This window comes from Manacus vitellinus, unplaced genomic scaffold, assembly GCF_001715985.3.
Source record: "Manacus vitellinus isolate BGI_N305 unplaced genomic scaffold, ASM171598v3 scaffold_20_pilon, whole genome shotgun sequence".
Taxonomy (NCBI): domain Eukaryota; kingdom Metazoa; phylum Chordata; class Aves; order Passeriformes; family Pipridae; genus Manacus; species Manacus vitellinus.
In genome coordinates this window covers 14,289,449-14,307,466 of record NW_021939471.1, presented here as the reverse complement: position 1 = coordinate 14,307,466, position 18,018 = coordinate 14,289,449, and the positions used below count along the sequence as shown (strand labels likewise).

General features: G+C 36.5%; 1 protein-coding gene across 2 annotated transcripts in view; it reads right to left on the bottom strand.

The window, feature by feature from the left end:
- Positions 1–18,018, bottom strand: part of OLA1 (Obg like ATPase 1) — a 119,133-nt gene that overhangs the window by 71,890 nt on the left and 29,225 nt on the right. For both annotated transcript variants that reach the window (XM_018071884.2, XM_018071883.2), the window contains exon 4: positions 15,049–15,176. In XM_018071884.2, the coding sequence (XP_017927373.1) occupies positions 15,049–15,176 (128 nt within the window). The remainder of the gene's footprint in view (positions 1–15,048; positions 15,177–18,018) is intronic.

Genomic DNA, 18,018 nt, shown 5'->3' with positions numbered 1-18,018 from the left:
CACACAACAGAATCCCACAATTACTTACTCAAAGAGTGCAACTACATTCATTAACACGCAAAACCACTCCCAGTAAAAACATAGAGAGAGGGAAAAATTAAATTTAAACAAGTTGGTTTTTTATTTCAGCATGGGACAAACCAACTACAAGGAAACATTCTCCACCCCCTTCTCCCAAGAAGAATTTGTATTTATAAATGACCAATTAACTCATACACTATATTATTCATTCTATGTGGCACAGTCACATTAATGTCACTCTGCAAATGTAAGCAATACAGAAGAGGGGAGGGTATTTATTTTGGGGTTTTTATAAATACATACTGATTAGTTTAGGTTCAGACCAAGCCATCTTTATTTACGCTAAGCAGAACTTGACTGCAATTCATGGAATTTGAATCACAAACACAGTATGAGTAAATAAAAGAACTGCACCCTTGGAAAGGATATAGAAGTACTTTATAAAAGATCACTTTTGTTCTCTCTCCCTACTTGCTTATATACACATTCCATGAAAAATGACAACAGGAAAACATGTGAAAGGATAAGAGCAAGAATCAGCAATTTACCAGTTAGTAGCTTAAAATGATGTTTGAACAATAAAAATACCTTAGGAAACTGAATGCTGTTAATGGTTTATCAGTTTAAACATAATCATATTCTTATCAAAGCCACTGTATGAGAAGAGACTGTATGAGTACAGCTGCATTTTTTAATACAATTTTTACATAGTCTTTAGCTTGCATTTGTATTCTTTTCACATCCCAATCCCTACAGGATTACTGTTGGAACAGTGCTGTAGTCATTATTTGACTGTAAGCTACTTTTGACTTTATCTAAATCTCTAATTTGCAGTATTCATCATAAGGGTAAGTTACTAGATCAACATGAAAGAATAGCAAAGTTGAATTTATATGCTCATGTCTCAAGGAGAGCATAATCTCTAACTCTCCTTCTTCTGGCCCAAGGAGGGGGGGTGACTGCTAAAGGCAGCCTTCAATGCTCCAGGACTAGTCTGCAGCCACAGAGATTTTACCACAGATTCAGTAGAGCCGGTAACTCCAGCATGCAAATTAATACAGAATTACAGTCGTCTTATATTCTTTATAAAAACAGAGCAATTTAATATAAAAATCAGCAATATTGTAGCTTAGTTATAGTCTAATTTCTTCAAATGGGAACTATATCTCACAAAACTTTAAGTATATGGAAATTCCAAATAGAAGTTATGCCTTTCCTAAGGTTATGTGAAAAAACCCCAGGCCTATTGTGTACTTAATCAACATATAAAAAACTATACTAATTGTACCTGCTTAATTGAACTTTCCACAAAAATCACCCTCTATTCAATACTACAGAATTTGAGGAGGGGACAGCAGATTTTCCACAAATTTCTATAGCACTGAATATCTTTAACACAAGGAAAACAATACTAAGAAATCATAACCCAATCACATGCAAATTCTTCCCATTCACTTTGAAGTGGAAAGACTTCAAAATAAAGCCATAAGAGAGGAACAGAACATCACAGCTAAGGTATTTCCAACAGAGAAAGCCATTCAGTAGGTATCTATACAGTCACTAGTACAGTAGGGTCAGAGTCAGAAAAACGGGTTTGGTTTGGGGTTTTATTTTAAACCATGCAAACAAAAACTATTCTGTTCATGTCAAAATGTGTTCTTATGGAACAAAACATCTCCTGCAGTCCAGATCACTCCACTGCAAGGCTTTTTTCTCTCTGGCAATATCATCATGTGCCATTAATTTGCTAGGTGAAAAAAAAAAATACTGAAGCCTAACATGTATTTTTATCTACTTGTTAAAAAAAGTACGAGAAAAGCTTTCCATAATGGAAAAGGGAGGAGGAATGGAGGGGGTGGGAGACAAGAACAGGACACAAAAAAACACCTTTTCCAAAGATTGTTCTAGGCAAAAGGGACATGTCATGTTAAACAGTAGTCAATAGCTGTACGCAACCAGTAAACAAATTCAGCTCTATGAAAAAAGAACTACATCACCATTTAGTGGTTGCAATTTAGATTATTCTAGCGTGTAATACTTTAATTGTAGAAAACAAAGCTGATGTCACAAACACAAAAGAACTTCTTGCAAAGCAAGCACCACAAGTAATTTTTATGCTGCCACCGATGGCTGACAAGTGATGAGCACTTTGTTCGAATTCATATAGTTATGCATCTAAGGCAACAGGTGGCTTATAAAAAGAAAACACTGAGAGCTTTTTAACTCTTCATTATCAAAATTTTTATAATATGTTTTATCATAATGACTAAACAATCTCTACAAATAAAAGCTCAACATACAAACTACAAAGATGAACTATGGCTCAGGGAAAATTATCCATTATTTTGCTAAAAGCAGAAACCGAGGTAAGGTTCTGGATCCCATTGACTTGAGCTCTGCCTACACTGATAATGTTTTGTAATTGCACAAAGCACTCAATATTTAAACAGTACCTTGTGATACATAAATTAAATCAATTTAAGACAACAAGTTTTATATTTTCTTGCTGACTCTCTTTTCTATATCCATCTCAAACAACAGCTGAATATTGTAGCACCGTAGTAAGGAAATTTCTGTTTTCATGTCTTGAAACCAATTGAAAGTGATGTGCTTCAGTTGTTACTTAATGTAGTTTTGGGCCATGAGTGGCATTACAGAAACGACAGGGTTTTTTCCTAAATACTGCACAATCCAGTGAATAGTTTTGTTTTCTTTAAGCACACAGAGAGTTATAAAAGAAAAAAATAATTAAAACTCCACGCTACAATGAATCCAGGAAAATACTTCACATTTGCATTTAAGTGCAAGAGACTTACAAGCAAAATAAAAGAAACCATAAACACACAGATAATCCAGATTAAAAATTTAAAAATTAAATAAAGTAACCTAGAATGATATTGACTGATTTAGTTATATATTTAAAAAATTGGAAGATAAGTTGAGAAGACAAAAATGCAGTAAGCATACCAAAGAAAGCTTTATATTCTGCCTTGTGATTAAACTATGAAATAATCATCTGCTAATGATCAAAACATTTTAGTGTTTGCTGGTTTGGACAGATTAAACTCACCAAGATATCAGACTGTTTCCTCTGCATGGTAATTTTACCATGTCATCCCTAAAAATTAAAATATATGACACATCAATAGTTCTTGTCTTGTACACTACACATATATACTCATACACACACAATTTCTATGGTGATGTTCACTGGATTAATTTTTCTGCTTTATGACACTTCAGAACAGCCCAACCCAGAGTCTTAACATGCCTATCTTTCAGATTCCCTCTGCTTCTTTCCGTATTTTCTCTGAAAGCTAGCAATCCCTCTCAGGTAGCCTACACTCCTATAGTTCTACATTTCCCTGCTTTTGCAACTCTTTCACACACTTGACTTCCAATTCCTACTGCTATTTAGTTTTGAGACATCAATTTTCACATCAAATTACCAAAGCTGGGTGCATAAAAATATTCAATAAGCATCATGGAATTGATATCTCAGTAACAGCTATCTAGGTACGCACTGAAACCCCAATCTGTGCTCAAACATACTTTAAAAGTTTAACTAGTAAAGTGAGCTTTAGGTACAGAAGCTTATCTGCCATCAATCTTATTGGAAGAAAAACCTGTATGATGGGGCTGGGGGGTGGAAATGAAGGCAGAGAGAAGGAAGCAGAGAGAGTGTTTGATTTTGTAATGAAAGTCTTTTAAATTAACTTTAACAGAAAAGAAATTAACCACATAATACCTGAATACTCAGAAAATTAATTACATATATAACGATAAACACTGAGGTTCTAAAGAATCTTCTTGCTGTTTTATCAACACCAGATGAAGCCCTACTTTAACTGCAAAACTCAAAATAAGAATCAAAAATAGCATTTCTGGGGTATTTCACAAGAACAAATGGTTGGCCTGATAACTCATGTATTTTGTTAATTGCCAACAGGCACTGAGGCTTCAGGGTCTTGCTTGAGGCTAGAGACTCCTTGGCATCAAAACTAAAACAACAGTTTTCAAAGCAGCTCTAGCAACTACTGCTGACATAAACATCCAGCACTTAAATCCATCCCAATGCTAATTCTGTTCTTCCACACAAGATTTCAGGATAAAAATACCTCCTGAAATACACTGAAAAATATCAGGGAGAAACCTGAGAGGAGCAAATGCAAGAGAAGTTCCAAACAGAAAAAAAACAGACCATGAGAATTTCTGCTGGGATGCAGATGCTTTGATAACTGATTAGTATATGATCACCTGTAAACCCAAATAGAAAAGCAAAACTTCATCTTCAGCCAATGTGAAGCCGGGCTTCATCAGGATGGAAAAGGAAGTTTGGAAAGCATATTGAAAACATCATAACTATGTTTGTTAAAGGCTCACCAAAAGAAGTCAGCAGATTTGCACATCTATACTTTAGCATTATAACAGCATAGAGGTATATCTGCAAACAAACCCTGCATTTCACTAACATCTCAGCATAAATAACAGTCATCAGAAAGTCAGATTTCTTCATTCTCCAGTGGACAACATGCAAGGTTTGAATGAAAACATCTCTAAGTCTTGCAGACTTGGAAAGAAAAAAAAGTATGAAAAAAAAAAGGATGCCATTGGCATCACGTATTTCCTATTTACCTGTGCTCTTTACAAATGTTTTTCAACTTACCAATCTCAGCTTAATGTTCCCTCAGCTAGAACAGCATGATTGTTTGCTGCATTACATGTTAAATCTGGTTAGAGAAATGACCTATTTTTAAAATAACCCAATCAGAAGAATATGGTTATTTTTAAAAACCAAAAGCCCTCTTACTACATGGTTCCACAATCAATTCCAACAGCACAGGAGAAAGTGGCAGCATATAGAAGAGAAAAGGTATTGGATTGCAGAGCTGCTTCAGCTCTCAAAAGACATTCTTATTCAGTGTATGAGTCTGGCACAAAGTATTGACTTGGAAAGGGACACCTATTTTTCTAGAAAATGGCATTTTGGTCATTGTGGAAACCAGGCCTCCTCCAATAAATAGCAATTCTGAAAGAAAACTGAACCAGAGGGTGTTCTGTCAGTTTATTAAACAGTCTCATAGACTCTTATAGGCAAAGAAAAAGGAAGGAACTCTAAACTGACACCCCAAGGATCTCAGATAGATTTGCTTGACACACCAAAAAAAAAGGAGGTATATTTTAATTAAGTCTTACAACAGCATATCTTAGCTAACCTAGGAGCCCTATTTAGTTTATCTAGGATAAGTAACTTACAGCCAGAATAAGAAACCCAAAGCCAGGTTCCTCCTGGTCTTCATTTGCAGTATTTGCTCCACTGTTCAATACACAGCAATCACATACATACACCATGGAAATACCAATACAACAAACCCAGATATTTAGGGAGAATTTAATTCATATATTTTGAGGGCCAGAAGACCTAGTAGAACATAAAATGCATTCAAAATAACTTGCAAGTGTAAAGTTTACTATAAACATAAATACAAAGAACATACATCCAATAATGTATGCAAACGTTAACAGAATACAAACTGAACAAAAAACCATGACATGGCAAAGTTCTTTTTAATAAAATAAACCAGCACCAAAGAGCTCTGCTCTTCTGCATAGCCACTTCAAATATATATTATCCCTTCTTCAACTAGATTACTATCTTTCCAGGTTTTTTCCTTAAATTCTTAGACTTTGGTTCCTACCTAAAGAGACAAAGAGAAAAATTTTCAGAGTAGTGCCTCAAGGCACTAAAAGCTACACTACACTACTTATACCTCTAGCAGGAGCCAAAGCATTGGTTCCTCCATCACCTGGACACCACCACTCCCACAGATGATGCATCACAATCACTTCTGCAACTGCTCCTTGTCTGTTTTAATACGAAGTCACGTCAGCCTCAGAAATAATGACATCAGCTCATTTGATATTGACCCACTCGCACATCTGCTTGCTATACTCAACTGTGGAGCAACAAAGGGCCCTGAGCACCAACAGTTAACTTCTACTGCTGTCTACAAATCCAGCACAGGCCCATGCCCAGTCTATTAGGAAGCATAGCCATCTTTGTTTAAATTGGAAGTGCTTCTAGGGACCTATTTTAAAATTTTCCTTAAGACTCTGCACCAAAAACAAAACCCAAAAACCCACTACAAAAAGCAGTTAAGTCCCTATATCATTTGAGGAATGCACTTTTGAGAAAGCCACTTTCTGAAAGGGATGCTAAAACATTCTCAGTTTACAGACCACTCGGCTTTTTGATACAATCACTGCAGCTAATTAAAGTGAAACGATCAGTCACTTACCTTTTCTGTTCCTATAGTCTGGCAAAGAACTGTTATTTTACCTTTTCTGAGGTAGCCTTCCTCCGACCAAAGGAAAACAGGCTTTCACATTTCATATAAGCAAAACAAAAACCAAAAACCAAAACCAAACCAACCAAACAAACAAATGCCAAAAAACCAAAATCCATCTGTAGTATTTTTCCCTTCAAGCTTTTGAGAAAGTCCATGGAACAGCCAATCATCACCTTTAAAAAGCCAGGATACTCTATACCATCAGTAAAGACTCCCACTCAAACATGCATTTCAGAAATAGTCCTCTGAACTCCCCAACACCATCACACATTGACAATTTCTTTAAAGTATTACAGAGAAAAACTCATCTGTATTGCCCAAATAGCAATTACACACTTCCAAATCACATGCAGAACTATAATAAAAGTAGTTGTAGGTCAAATAATAACAATGACTCAGTAAAGATAGCCTGCCTAGTCTTTATTCTTGGAGGGGGGGGTGGTTTACTGGTCAAGTACTTTATGACTCACAGTACAGTATATTAGAAATTTTCTATGTATTCTTTAGAATTGAGAGATTGCCCTTGTAGCTCAGTAGGCAGCTCTCCTGTTTCTGGTCCACGAGGTCATAGCTTTAAGTCCCTGCTGAGGAAACTTAACAAGTTCCATCTATAAATAGAATGGCATTAGATGCTGCTACTCCAGCAAGGGTGGTGGCCTTTAGACAAGAAATTTTTATGTTTTCATCTGTTCTGATACAAAAAAGAAACTGGACATAGAGAAGCAGAGGGTATTATGCTAAAGATGAATGACAAAGAGGCCTCCAAAATCCACTGTAACTTCAATTAGCGTGAGACTAACAATGCTAGTATTATCAAACTTCAATAATGGCTAGAGAAGAATGCAAGAACAATAGTTTTCCTTCTCAATAAGTAATTAACTAAAATTACAGACTTTACAATATTTGAGACTGAAATGAAACCTCATAGGTACTATACAATCAAAATTCAACTAGTGACATCAAGAGGCAACCTCAACACAAAACAAACTTTGGAGTGTTTAATTAGTTACAAAATGTTTGAACATTCACAGCTCTCATCCTTTCTGAAGAAGTAAAGTATATCCTTGAGAGACATTTATTTAATTATCAGGGATTAAAACTGTACTAACCTGCAATGTATAAATTTTTGCTCCTAATATCCATATATTCGGAGAGGCTTATTCAGCCCTCAGAACAACAACTACTTGTGAGAAATTTGAAAATAAAGCCTATTTAAACTCTTACATGAGTTTTTTTTGTGCTTTAAACTGTAGTTACCTGGCCTTAGAGGAGTATGAATTAAAGCTCAGGTATCACTTTCACTCAGCCTGGCGATGTAATTTACTGTTCGATAAATACAAAGGCTAACTCACTGGAGTGATGACAATTTTCCAGCACCTTTTCCGCAATGTGCACCCACATGCCCAGGAAAACAAATTCACTCCTCTGTGGGAAACAAAGCTGCAAGCAGCACACTGCAAACAGCTCTGAGGTACAAGCTCACAAATTTTGTCAATATACACACACCAAAGGGAAAGAAACACCAGCAACACAATAGAAGATGAGAGTGATTTTACAACGTGAATTCCTAGATCTCAAACACACTAATATTGTGCTCAAGAACAACAGGTCTTGCAAAGTTCTTCTGCAATTGTTCAGCTTAGGAGGTTACTGCCCTTCCAGTAATTATCTTCTTGCCTACGTGAAAAATCTGATTAGTTAAAAGTTTTTTATAACTGGCCAAACTAAGCTAGTTGATCCTGCACTGGCAGTGATCTATCAAACAGGATGCTGGTGTACAAAATGTCTCCCTCCCTCTTGCAGGTTTAGGTTTCAAGGTAGTACTAGTTCAAACCACATGTCAGAAGATTCACAAGAATCCCATTCTGGTCCTTTGATTCCACTATCAGCATTTTGGACTATAACGTACTACTATGCAAAGCACACAGAAGGTTCTTTTCTGCTCTTCAGGTGCTTCTACAAAATAGACTACATCAGCAGACAACTGCTTTTGAGCATCAACCTTCATCATAGGTCTCTTCCTATGTTATTGTATTGAAGAATAGGCACATGAAAAAGACAACAGCACTAGCTCTCCAAGATGGCTTAAGGCTAGTACCTGACACTAATGACAACTGCATTTCCCTGCAATAAATCTTGCGTAAAGGCAGTACTTCTTGAAAATCTGTCTTCCATGAATCATTCACCCTTTAAATCCCTTCTTTATTGGGCACTTTGTGGATTTAGAGGTTTTTTTGCCTCAAACCAAATTCTGTGTCCAAATAAATAAAAATGAAAAAAAAAAAGTTTTTATTCAAACATGCTTCCTTTTCACAGAATCACAGAATCTGCTGAGTTGGAAGGGACCCACAAGGATCATTTAGTCCAACTTCTGGCCCTACACAGGACATCCCCAAGAGTCACACCAGGTGCCAAACCCTTCTTGAACTCTGTCAGGCTTGGTGCTGTGACCACTTCCCTGGGGAGCCTGTTCCAGTGCCCAACCACCCTCTGGGTGAAGAAACCTTTTCTAATATCCAACCCAAACCTCCCCTGACACAACCCCAAGCCATTCCCTCAGGTTCTGTCTGTCACTGGTCACCACAGAGAAGAGATCAGTGCCTGCCCCTCCTCTCCCTCTCATGAGGAAGTTGTAGACTGCGATGAGGTCTCCCCTCAGTCTCCTTTTCGTTACTTCACATTATTTAGAGGGGCAATGAAGACTTGTACATATATAGAATTTCTCTCTATAATGTTGTTTGCTTCAGAACTTAACTTCATTGCCTTTGAGAAGGCACTGTTCCCAGTCCTGTTTTACCACACAGAACGTGGTACAGTATCAAGAGGGTTGCAAAGGGTTTGGGTTTTTTCTGTGACCTGATATTCTGAAATTGCAACATACAATGCAAAAATAGTCTTTCTAATATAAACTATTTCACTTTTGGTGATAACTTTGCTAAAAAGAATAGAGGAATGCAATTTTCACAACTTTGTGATCACAAATATCTCCCATGCAAAACCTTTTCTCAGAATTAAAACACTATACAATATTTTACAAACAACAAACAAACAAACAAACCCATAAACAAACAAAAAACCCCAAGCATCAGGTTAATACACAGCCACAACTACCACTTTAATTTGAAACCCTTCATTTAATATAGAGAAGTAACTGAAAGCCAGCTAAAAAGTTTAGCTGAACTCTGAGCCACTCCAAATATTTTATTAAGCTTTAATTTAGTTATTCTAACAACAAATAAGAAGGAAGAGAAAATCTCAGTAAGAACGATCACCTACTCAATAGCAAACAGCAATACATCTTGACTGCATAACACTAACAAGTTTAATATGTGCAAACTATTTTTAAACTGTTAGCTTAGCAGTGAAAGGTTTGTATTGTAAATGAGCAACCCTTTTTTAACAAGTGGCAATTACATTTAGTAAAATACACCAAAAACAAACCATCTTCAAAAAATTGAACCAAAATATGTCGAAGACAATAAATATTTGTAAGACAGCTATGTTTACATCATTTCAAGGTGACTTTTGACACACTGTAAAAATGAAAAAACAGTTTCAGATATTAGCAGTGACATAGCCAAGCTACAGTTGCATAAACAGAGCCACTGTGATTCCCAATGCATGGAACACACATGCTGAAGGGATGAGGTGTAACTCATACTTTGCTCACTGAAATGCTAGTGCAGTGGAGTGTGGCTAAGTGATATCCTCACATGCCTCCTCTCTGTAGCAGTCAGATTCCAGGAGAAGCAATGATTTCTTCTTAGAGAACACGGGGGAAAAAAATGCATCATGCCTCAGCTATATAAAAGCTACAGAATGATTAGCATTTTTATATAGAAAATACACACATTTTTATAGAAAGTCAAAAAATCAGGTCAAAAAAGAGGATGTATCTTATTCAGTTAAATAACTTAGTTATCACATCTTTGATTTTTACAGGCAAATCAAAACACTGGCAGTATTACTGTGACTTACCATTAACCCTCATGCTGATAAAAAAAAATAATCAAGCTAACTTGATTTTAAATGCTGAGCAAAAATCAGTACAAATATTGTCAAACTCAGTTTTGATTAGTGCTTATTTCAAACAAGAATAAACTACGCTCAGCTGATGTGATTCATATCTATCAAAGTCTTCAATAATGGCAAACAGGTTTAGAAGTTACCTAAACCCCTGAAGGAGCAGAACCAGGGAGCATACTAAACATTTCCAGTTTTAACAGACATTAAACTGGAGTAAGCACAATTAAGGCTTTCTAGGAACCAATTCACACTGGTCACACCAGTCACTTCTATAAGACCGCAGGGGATGTTTACCCAGCTTCATGGTTCTTTCACTCTTATCACAAAGAACAAGATTTCACAGATTATCAGTTACCAAACTCCCCATCCTGCTCCTAAAAGGAGATGCAGCTCCTCTGCTGTAAAGTCAGAGCACTTCCAGGCAGAGCAGGAGCTTCCCACCCCTACCTGCCACACTCCCCCAGCACCATGTCAGCACAGGCAGCTCGCATGTCCCTCTGCAGGACTGGGACACCAGCTGATGGCACACAGATAAGCTCTCAAGTTCTTCCACAAAACCCACTGTTGCCTGCCCTACTCCTAACATTGGGCATCCAACCCCCATGTTTTTTTAATTAATTGAAAAGAAGCATTTGATAGCAAAGTACTTTTACAGACAAATGTCTTCCCCATTTCTGTAACTTTGAAAAGACTGGATTTCATTAAAGAAACTAAAAATAAGAGAAAAAATGTGAAACATATTTTCTAGAAAACTAGGACTGCAGGATATCAGCGGGAAGAGAAACTCAAAAACATGAAGAGCTCTGGTTGTTTAACACCCAGTACATTTAAAAGCTTGACAGAGCTATAGCAGGGACTAAATACTGACATCTACCATTTTCTTCACTGAAGCATTGTTTAGGAGCAATTTGTAAATTTACACTTGTAACAAGTTTGCCATTTATAGTCCACCATACAAAGAAAGTAATTTTCTACAAGTACTTGTGACTGATCTGCCATAAAAGTTGAAAGGTGGTTAAAGCCATGAAATTTGGAAAAAACACTATCAGAACCTTCAAATAGCCTCCCTTCTGTAACCACAAAAACATTGCTGCCTCAGTAAAAACTGTAATACACCTGAAACACAGAAAACACAACTGTCAAAAATGTTTCAAATTAAACAGTGAAACTTGGAAGATGAACAAAGCTGTAACTACCTTAAAGCATGTATAAGGTTACTATGGTACTAATGCTGTAGACACCACTATCCAGGACACACAACCATTTTAAAATTAAATTCCCCCTTCACTCAGCCAATAAGTAAGGAAGTATATCTTTCTGAGGTTTTGATAACTGGATTTGGCCAAAAGAAAATTACACCCCTACCCCAAAGAAACTGGGATAACATCTGAAATTTTTCTTTTTAAGCGTATGGAAATCAAATGGTTTAGTTTAAATATCAGTAAATAATTTTCAGTTTGTGCACTTTAATAGAAAAAAAATATACAGGAGGTATCAAACCCCCAAAATGGACTGCTTTATTCTGTGTATGAAAACTTAACCACCTTGCTTGCTGAGGTAAGAGAATCTGCTTCATATTGTTACTAATCATGTACAAAAATACAGCGGTGCTCAACACAAACTTACCTCTCCTTTTACTTTTCCTATTACCCTACCATGTGCTGTTTTCACAGATGTTGCCTGCTTCTTTGCATATATTAAAATACAGGTTAGACATAAAAACAATGTTTTTATTGATTTAATGAATACCATGTCTGTCAGAGAAAGTACAGTCTACATGGGATAAGGAAATTTGAAGGCTGAAAATACACAGCCATTTCAAGGTGGAATTACTGTCTTTTTCTAAATGAAGTAAGGAAAGTAGAGAATTTGCCACACGGAAACAGTTTTCATTTCTCCTCAGCTTTATGTCATGCAAAAAACAGTTTGGGTAGACACCACACAGAACTTCCACAGTTCCAACAAAAACATAACTATAATTACTTTGAAAGTACTACAGCTGCAGCTCACCTGTGTGCTCTGTAGTGGATAAACTGATAGGCAACAGGTTTCTTCAAAAGCCATCCATAGAGGTAGCAACAGTGTATTCTGTTATGGCAGCTAAATAAACACAAATAAACCTTCTGTCCTAAAGAAAATACAGTTCGACACATCCTCAACAAATAAAGAAAAGAGGATCAAAACCTTTAGCCTAAGACTATAAAATACCTTTGATGAGATATCCAAAGTTTGGCTCATACTCAACAAAATCTCTCCATTCCTAGCAAGCCACTTCCTTGCCTATCGTTACCTTAATTAATACAATGTGAGTTAATTTTCAAACTCTTTCTGCAAAAATACCAACAGAACAAAGCTAAGTCAAACAAGCCCTTCTTCAATAAACTCAGGCATGCAGACCTTGAAGTTTACAGCACAAATCCCACAATGACCTGCTTCTGACTTCCTGCCTGGCATTCATCAACAAGAAAAAGACCAGTTCTCCAAAGGACTCTGCTTCCCATGCTGGTCATCACCATGGGCAGCAGAAGTATATACCACAACAACATCAAGACAGGGAGCAACACTTTCAGTGCTCAAAGGTGAAAATTTATTCAGATCTAATCAAAACCTTAGTGAAAACAAACACTAAATTTTTCATGCTTTGAAAATGCAGAGTCTCCAGATCACTTCCTAGTACAGCTCTTCTTACAAACATGTTATCATTGTCATCTTCTCTTCCTCTTCAGCAACACCTCCTTTCCAGCTTGCTGGCATACAAGCCTCACCTTCCAGCCCACTGCTTATTCTCCTTGCACAGGAGCAGCATGCCTTGGTAACCCATTTAAGTCAGTTTTATGTGGCTGCAGAGGTTCAGTATTTATTGCCTACCTGCCAGGTTGAAAACTGACAGCTGCTTTCTGGGCACTGGTTCCCAAAGATACACAGTTCATTAAGAACTTGGACCAAACCCTGGCAAAAGGCAACAAAGGAGCTTCATCCTCTCAGGATCTGGAAAGTTTAAGGACTTACAAAAGCAGCTTAGGTAGTTTATATAATCAAACAGAAACCATGCAAGCTCCAGACATGACATAGACTCATTGAAAATATTCTGACGGATGGATGGGTGTAAAAACATTACAGCATATTAAAAAGGTTTATACATTTTTATATTATAAGTTACCATGGTGTGTTGAAAACTTCAGTGAGTTCTAGGTTTTAACTAGAGTTTGTGTTGTAGAACTAATAGATTCTTTTTTAAAAAAATTATTTACCAGAGGACTATTACTATTTTTAGTATCAAATCTTCATTTTTTTAGTAATCTGGGGAAAGTAGAACTACTATGCATTTCACAGGGGAAACAAAAAGAAATTTTATATCTCTCAAGCATAAAATTTTGCATCAGCTTTATTATTATTATTATCCCTAAGTAGTATTTTGAAAGAGCTTTGTGTTTATTAGGCAATCAACACCCACAACAATAATCTCATTCCTCTTGCAATCCCCAATGAAAAATACAAATGGTGTCATCCCTTATAATAGCTACCTGAACCAAATGTTTAGGATTATTCAACATATAGATTAAGAACCATCTTCTCCAATGGCTATTGTATCAATCTGTTCCTTAACACGCATTTATGATACAAGTATCAAAACAGAGCAAGTATAAAAAGTTTATCATATCTGGCAAAACAGTATCAATCCCAGGACAGGGTGTATTCGGGGAAACTCATCTTCACCTCCCCCTTTTTCTAGTGTTATTGTAGGAATGGTTCTTGGGTAGTCACAAATATTTAAACTAGACTGATGTATTACTATATTAGTATTGATTTTGTTTTAGAAACACCCTGCCCAAAGAATTTTTTGCACCAATCACCAAATAAAAAGTATTTCTACCTTTTTGGTTTATTTTGTTCTATTGTTTCTTTACTCCCTGCATAGTGACCAACCAAAAAGACAACAACAAAGGTGTCCAGTTTCCTCAAATCTGCAGAAACATGAGGCTTGACATTTTCTGACCAGAAACCTTTTCCAATACTCAAAGTATATTTTGCAAACCAACATACACTTTCAATGAGATTTTAAGTCCAAGGTTGTAATTGCTGTTAAAATGACTCTGAAGGCCAGTTCTACACTGTGGTAATAGGTGACCAAAGGGAATCAAAACCTTTGGTGTAACTGAGAAATGTTCAGAATTCACATGGAGAAGGACGTGTAAGGGGGTGTTTAAGACTCAATACAAGTCACATAGACATCAGGAAAAGGAAAGAAGTGAGGCTTGCCCTGTGAGGAACAGAATCACAGAATCTGCTACTAACCCCCTATTTTCATTTTCTACTTCCATTTCATCCTTTTATTATCACATTCTGTTCTTCCTCCTTTAAGAAACTAAATAAACTGCCCTGCACTACTGGCAGAAGAAAATAACAAACAATTATTCCAGATTTCCAAAAACCCAGTTCCTTTTTAAGTCTTCAGTACAATGCTTATGAAGAAACACATACATGTTATATAGCAGAGGATGAGAATCATCTTGGTTGGAAAAACCCAAAACATGATGACTTTGAATTGAAAGGTAAAGGTTAAAATTGTAATGGATATCTGCTCCACAGTTATTAGAGTACAACAGTGCTGTCCTTATGCTAGAGAAAACAGATGAATAAGTTTACATACGCATCAGATGAAAGATCCCATCACAGGCGTTAATGTGAGACAAGAAGGAATTTCCTAAGCCTTGTCCAGTGTGGGCTCCTTTCACAAGGCCAGCAATATCCACCACATTCAGAAATGCTGGAATTTTGCTGAAATATGAAAGTCAAAAGTTTCATTACTGAAGCATATTAGTAAAAATTTTTTTGACACAGAAATAAATTCAGAACATGAAAATCCAACATTTCTTTTTTCTAGAACAAGTTAAACATCACACTATGGAACATATTACAAAATCCCCCCCTCCCTTGTAACCCTAACCCTTCTCTAATTTCTCTGTAAATATTTATGTAAAATTAAGTAAACTAATTTTGAAGTAAGTAAACTAGTTTTTTGGAACTATACAGACAACTATACAATCATCAACAAGCTTGGTTCAGCAGGCATAAAGTCTATAATGTGTAAGGCACAATTTTCACAGCACCAAAGGGATGAGACATACAAATGGCCATTGCACTCTGCTATCACACACCTCTAAGGTTACCATTCAGTTCTGTAAGTTATGCAACTTTCTCAGAAGACAAGGGCATTTTTTTAATACAGTGGTGATTAAAACTAGCAGTGATCAAAGCAGAAAACAAGTTAAGATGAAGCTTGTATTATAATGTAAACAGCCGCAATGTTTTCCACCACAGTGAACAGCAAAGGGTTAAGCAGACATGTCCACATGACATTTTATACAGCAACAACACAACAGTCATGAAGTTCGAATTACCTGACACAAAAATGGAAAAAAGTTTTTAAACTAATGGAAAATGCATACAGGAATTTATAAATTACAAACCTTTTATCCTCTGCAAATTCTCAAGTTGTTTTAAAATTAGCAAATACCTTAACAGGCATTCATTTTTTCATGTATACTCTAAACCAAATTACTTCTCAAAATCCAGCTCAGTCAGGAAAAAAAGAACAAACAAAAAACAAGCTAAAACTTTGTGAAAAGGTGTTGACTAAAAGCACCTTCACGTGGTCTACACAAATGACAATACCACCATAAACAGACACACCGACGTGAAGGGTGTGACCTGCGCTCTGCAGCCTGTGGGAGCACACAGTGCCAATTTGTAAAGCAGTGAGTGTCGGGTCTTATGGTGAGTGTTCTGTTTTATAGTGAGTGTCTTCAACACAAGATTCAAATCTAAAGATATAAATTCTGTGGTCTACCTTAAGATGCCTTTTCCAAACACTTGCCTTTGCAGTGCTGCTCAGAGACAGAAGCAACCACTAAGATGGGAATGAGGGCTAGGGATGACCTAGCCAGTAACCTCCTAAACAGCCCTATACAAAAACCTTCTCTGAGCAGCATTACACTTCTGAAGTCTTTCCTGTCCACAGCCCAAACTGAGTTTTACTTTTTTTAGCGTGACAACTTGCTGATAAATACATTTGTTTTTTCCAAATATTGAAATATTTGATGGCATGACTGTTGTCAAATCTGTAAGAGCAGGAAAATCCACTGGCATCAGAAAATAACTCTTTTCTTATCCCAGTGCCTGGTATGACAGCTATGGCCCAGACAGAAAAAAATGTAGTTATGGAAATCTATAGATCAATGTCTCTGCTCAGAGCAACTGGCTTAGGTTGAAAAAAAGCACATTTACAACTTTTTTTTTCCTTGGTGCTATCCCACTTCCACTTGACTGTAAATAGCACAACACATGGTTTAATACCAGCAGGAGCACCTCCTCACTTCAAATGAACTCCCTAATCTGGGAAGAGATGATCCACTAGAATCTGTCTTAATATGGAACATCAATTATTTCTGGAAGAGTGGTAATCTAAAAGTTTTGTTTTCAATCTTGCTCTAACACTTCCCAAGACATATAATCTCTTCCAAGTAAAATAATTTTACAATACCAGATCACAATACAAAATACAAAATTTTTTTTTACCAAGTTGAAGTTCAAAGTATCACTAAACCTGTCAGGTGTAATAAATTAGGAACTTAATGACATGTTTCATGCCACTAATACCTTTGTGATGTGCTCAGAAAGAAGCATGAATACCCTGAAGGGTGATTTTATAAAAATACACATGAAAATATTTACAATGTAGCACAAGTTACTTAAATCCAAGTACACAATATGCTGACTTTTAGCTTTAAACTTCACTAGGCCCATGAAAAGAAGGGCCCATCCTTGGGAAGACAAATATCACGTGCTGCATGTTAATGCTGTGGAATGCAGTAGAAAGAACATTAATATAAGAACATTCTGAAATAAACCAATTTTGCAAATTTCTCATTTTTGTCCTACTATAGTTTGCTTATCAAACTACCTTTTTTTTTTAACTACCAGTACACAAACTAAGAAAAAACAAATCCTCCTCTAAGGTACTATCAAGAACGACTCACATTCTGAAGACAAAAGCCAGTAACTCCTTTTGCCTGATACGAACACAAAGCTGACATAATTCAGAAGAAACAGCGGCCACTTCCCAGTCAGACTTGTTAGAACTCCTTGCTTTTTGTCATATAACTAACTCAAAAGCATGACAGAAAAATACTGCTCTTTAAAGCACTTCTCCATTGTCATTTAAACTGTTTTAAGAAAAACAGAGGTGTTGTTCAAAATGTTGTATGCTCCCCTCTCACCTTTCTGGTAGGATTAACTTCCTGACCAGCCATCAGAACAATTCACACTTTTGCTACAAAGATGCCACATTAGAGCAAGGCAGATACCTTCATATGCAGATGACCACTCTATCACCAGATTCAACCTCATTTGCTAGACAATGGGAAGAAACCATGGTACATTCATTTCACAGTTGACTAATACAAGCAAGAGACCTTTGAAGTATCTGAGTTTCCAGGACGTTTTCTCACCTTCACTTCGGGTACCACAAAGCTAACATTCCAAGCAAATTAATACTATCCCCACTCCTAGGTCTAAATATCTGTTTCATCATAGAAAGATGAATACCGAGAAAAGCAGA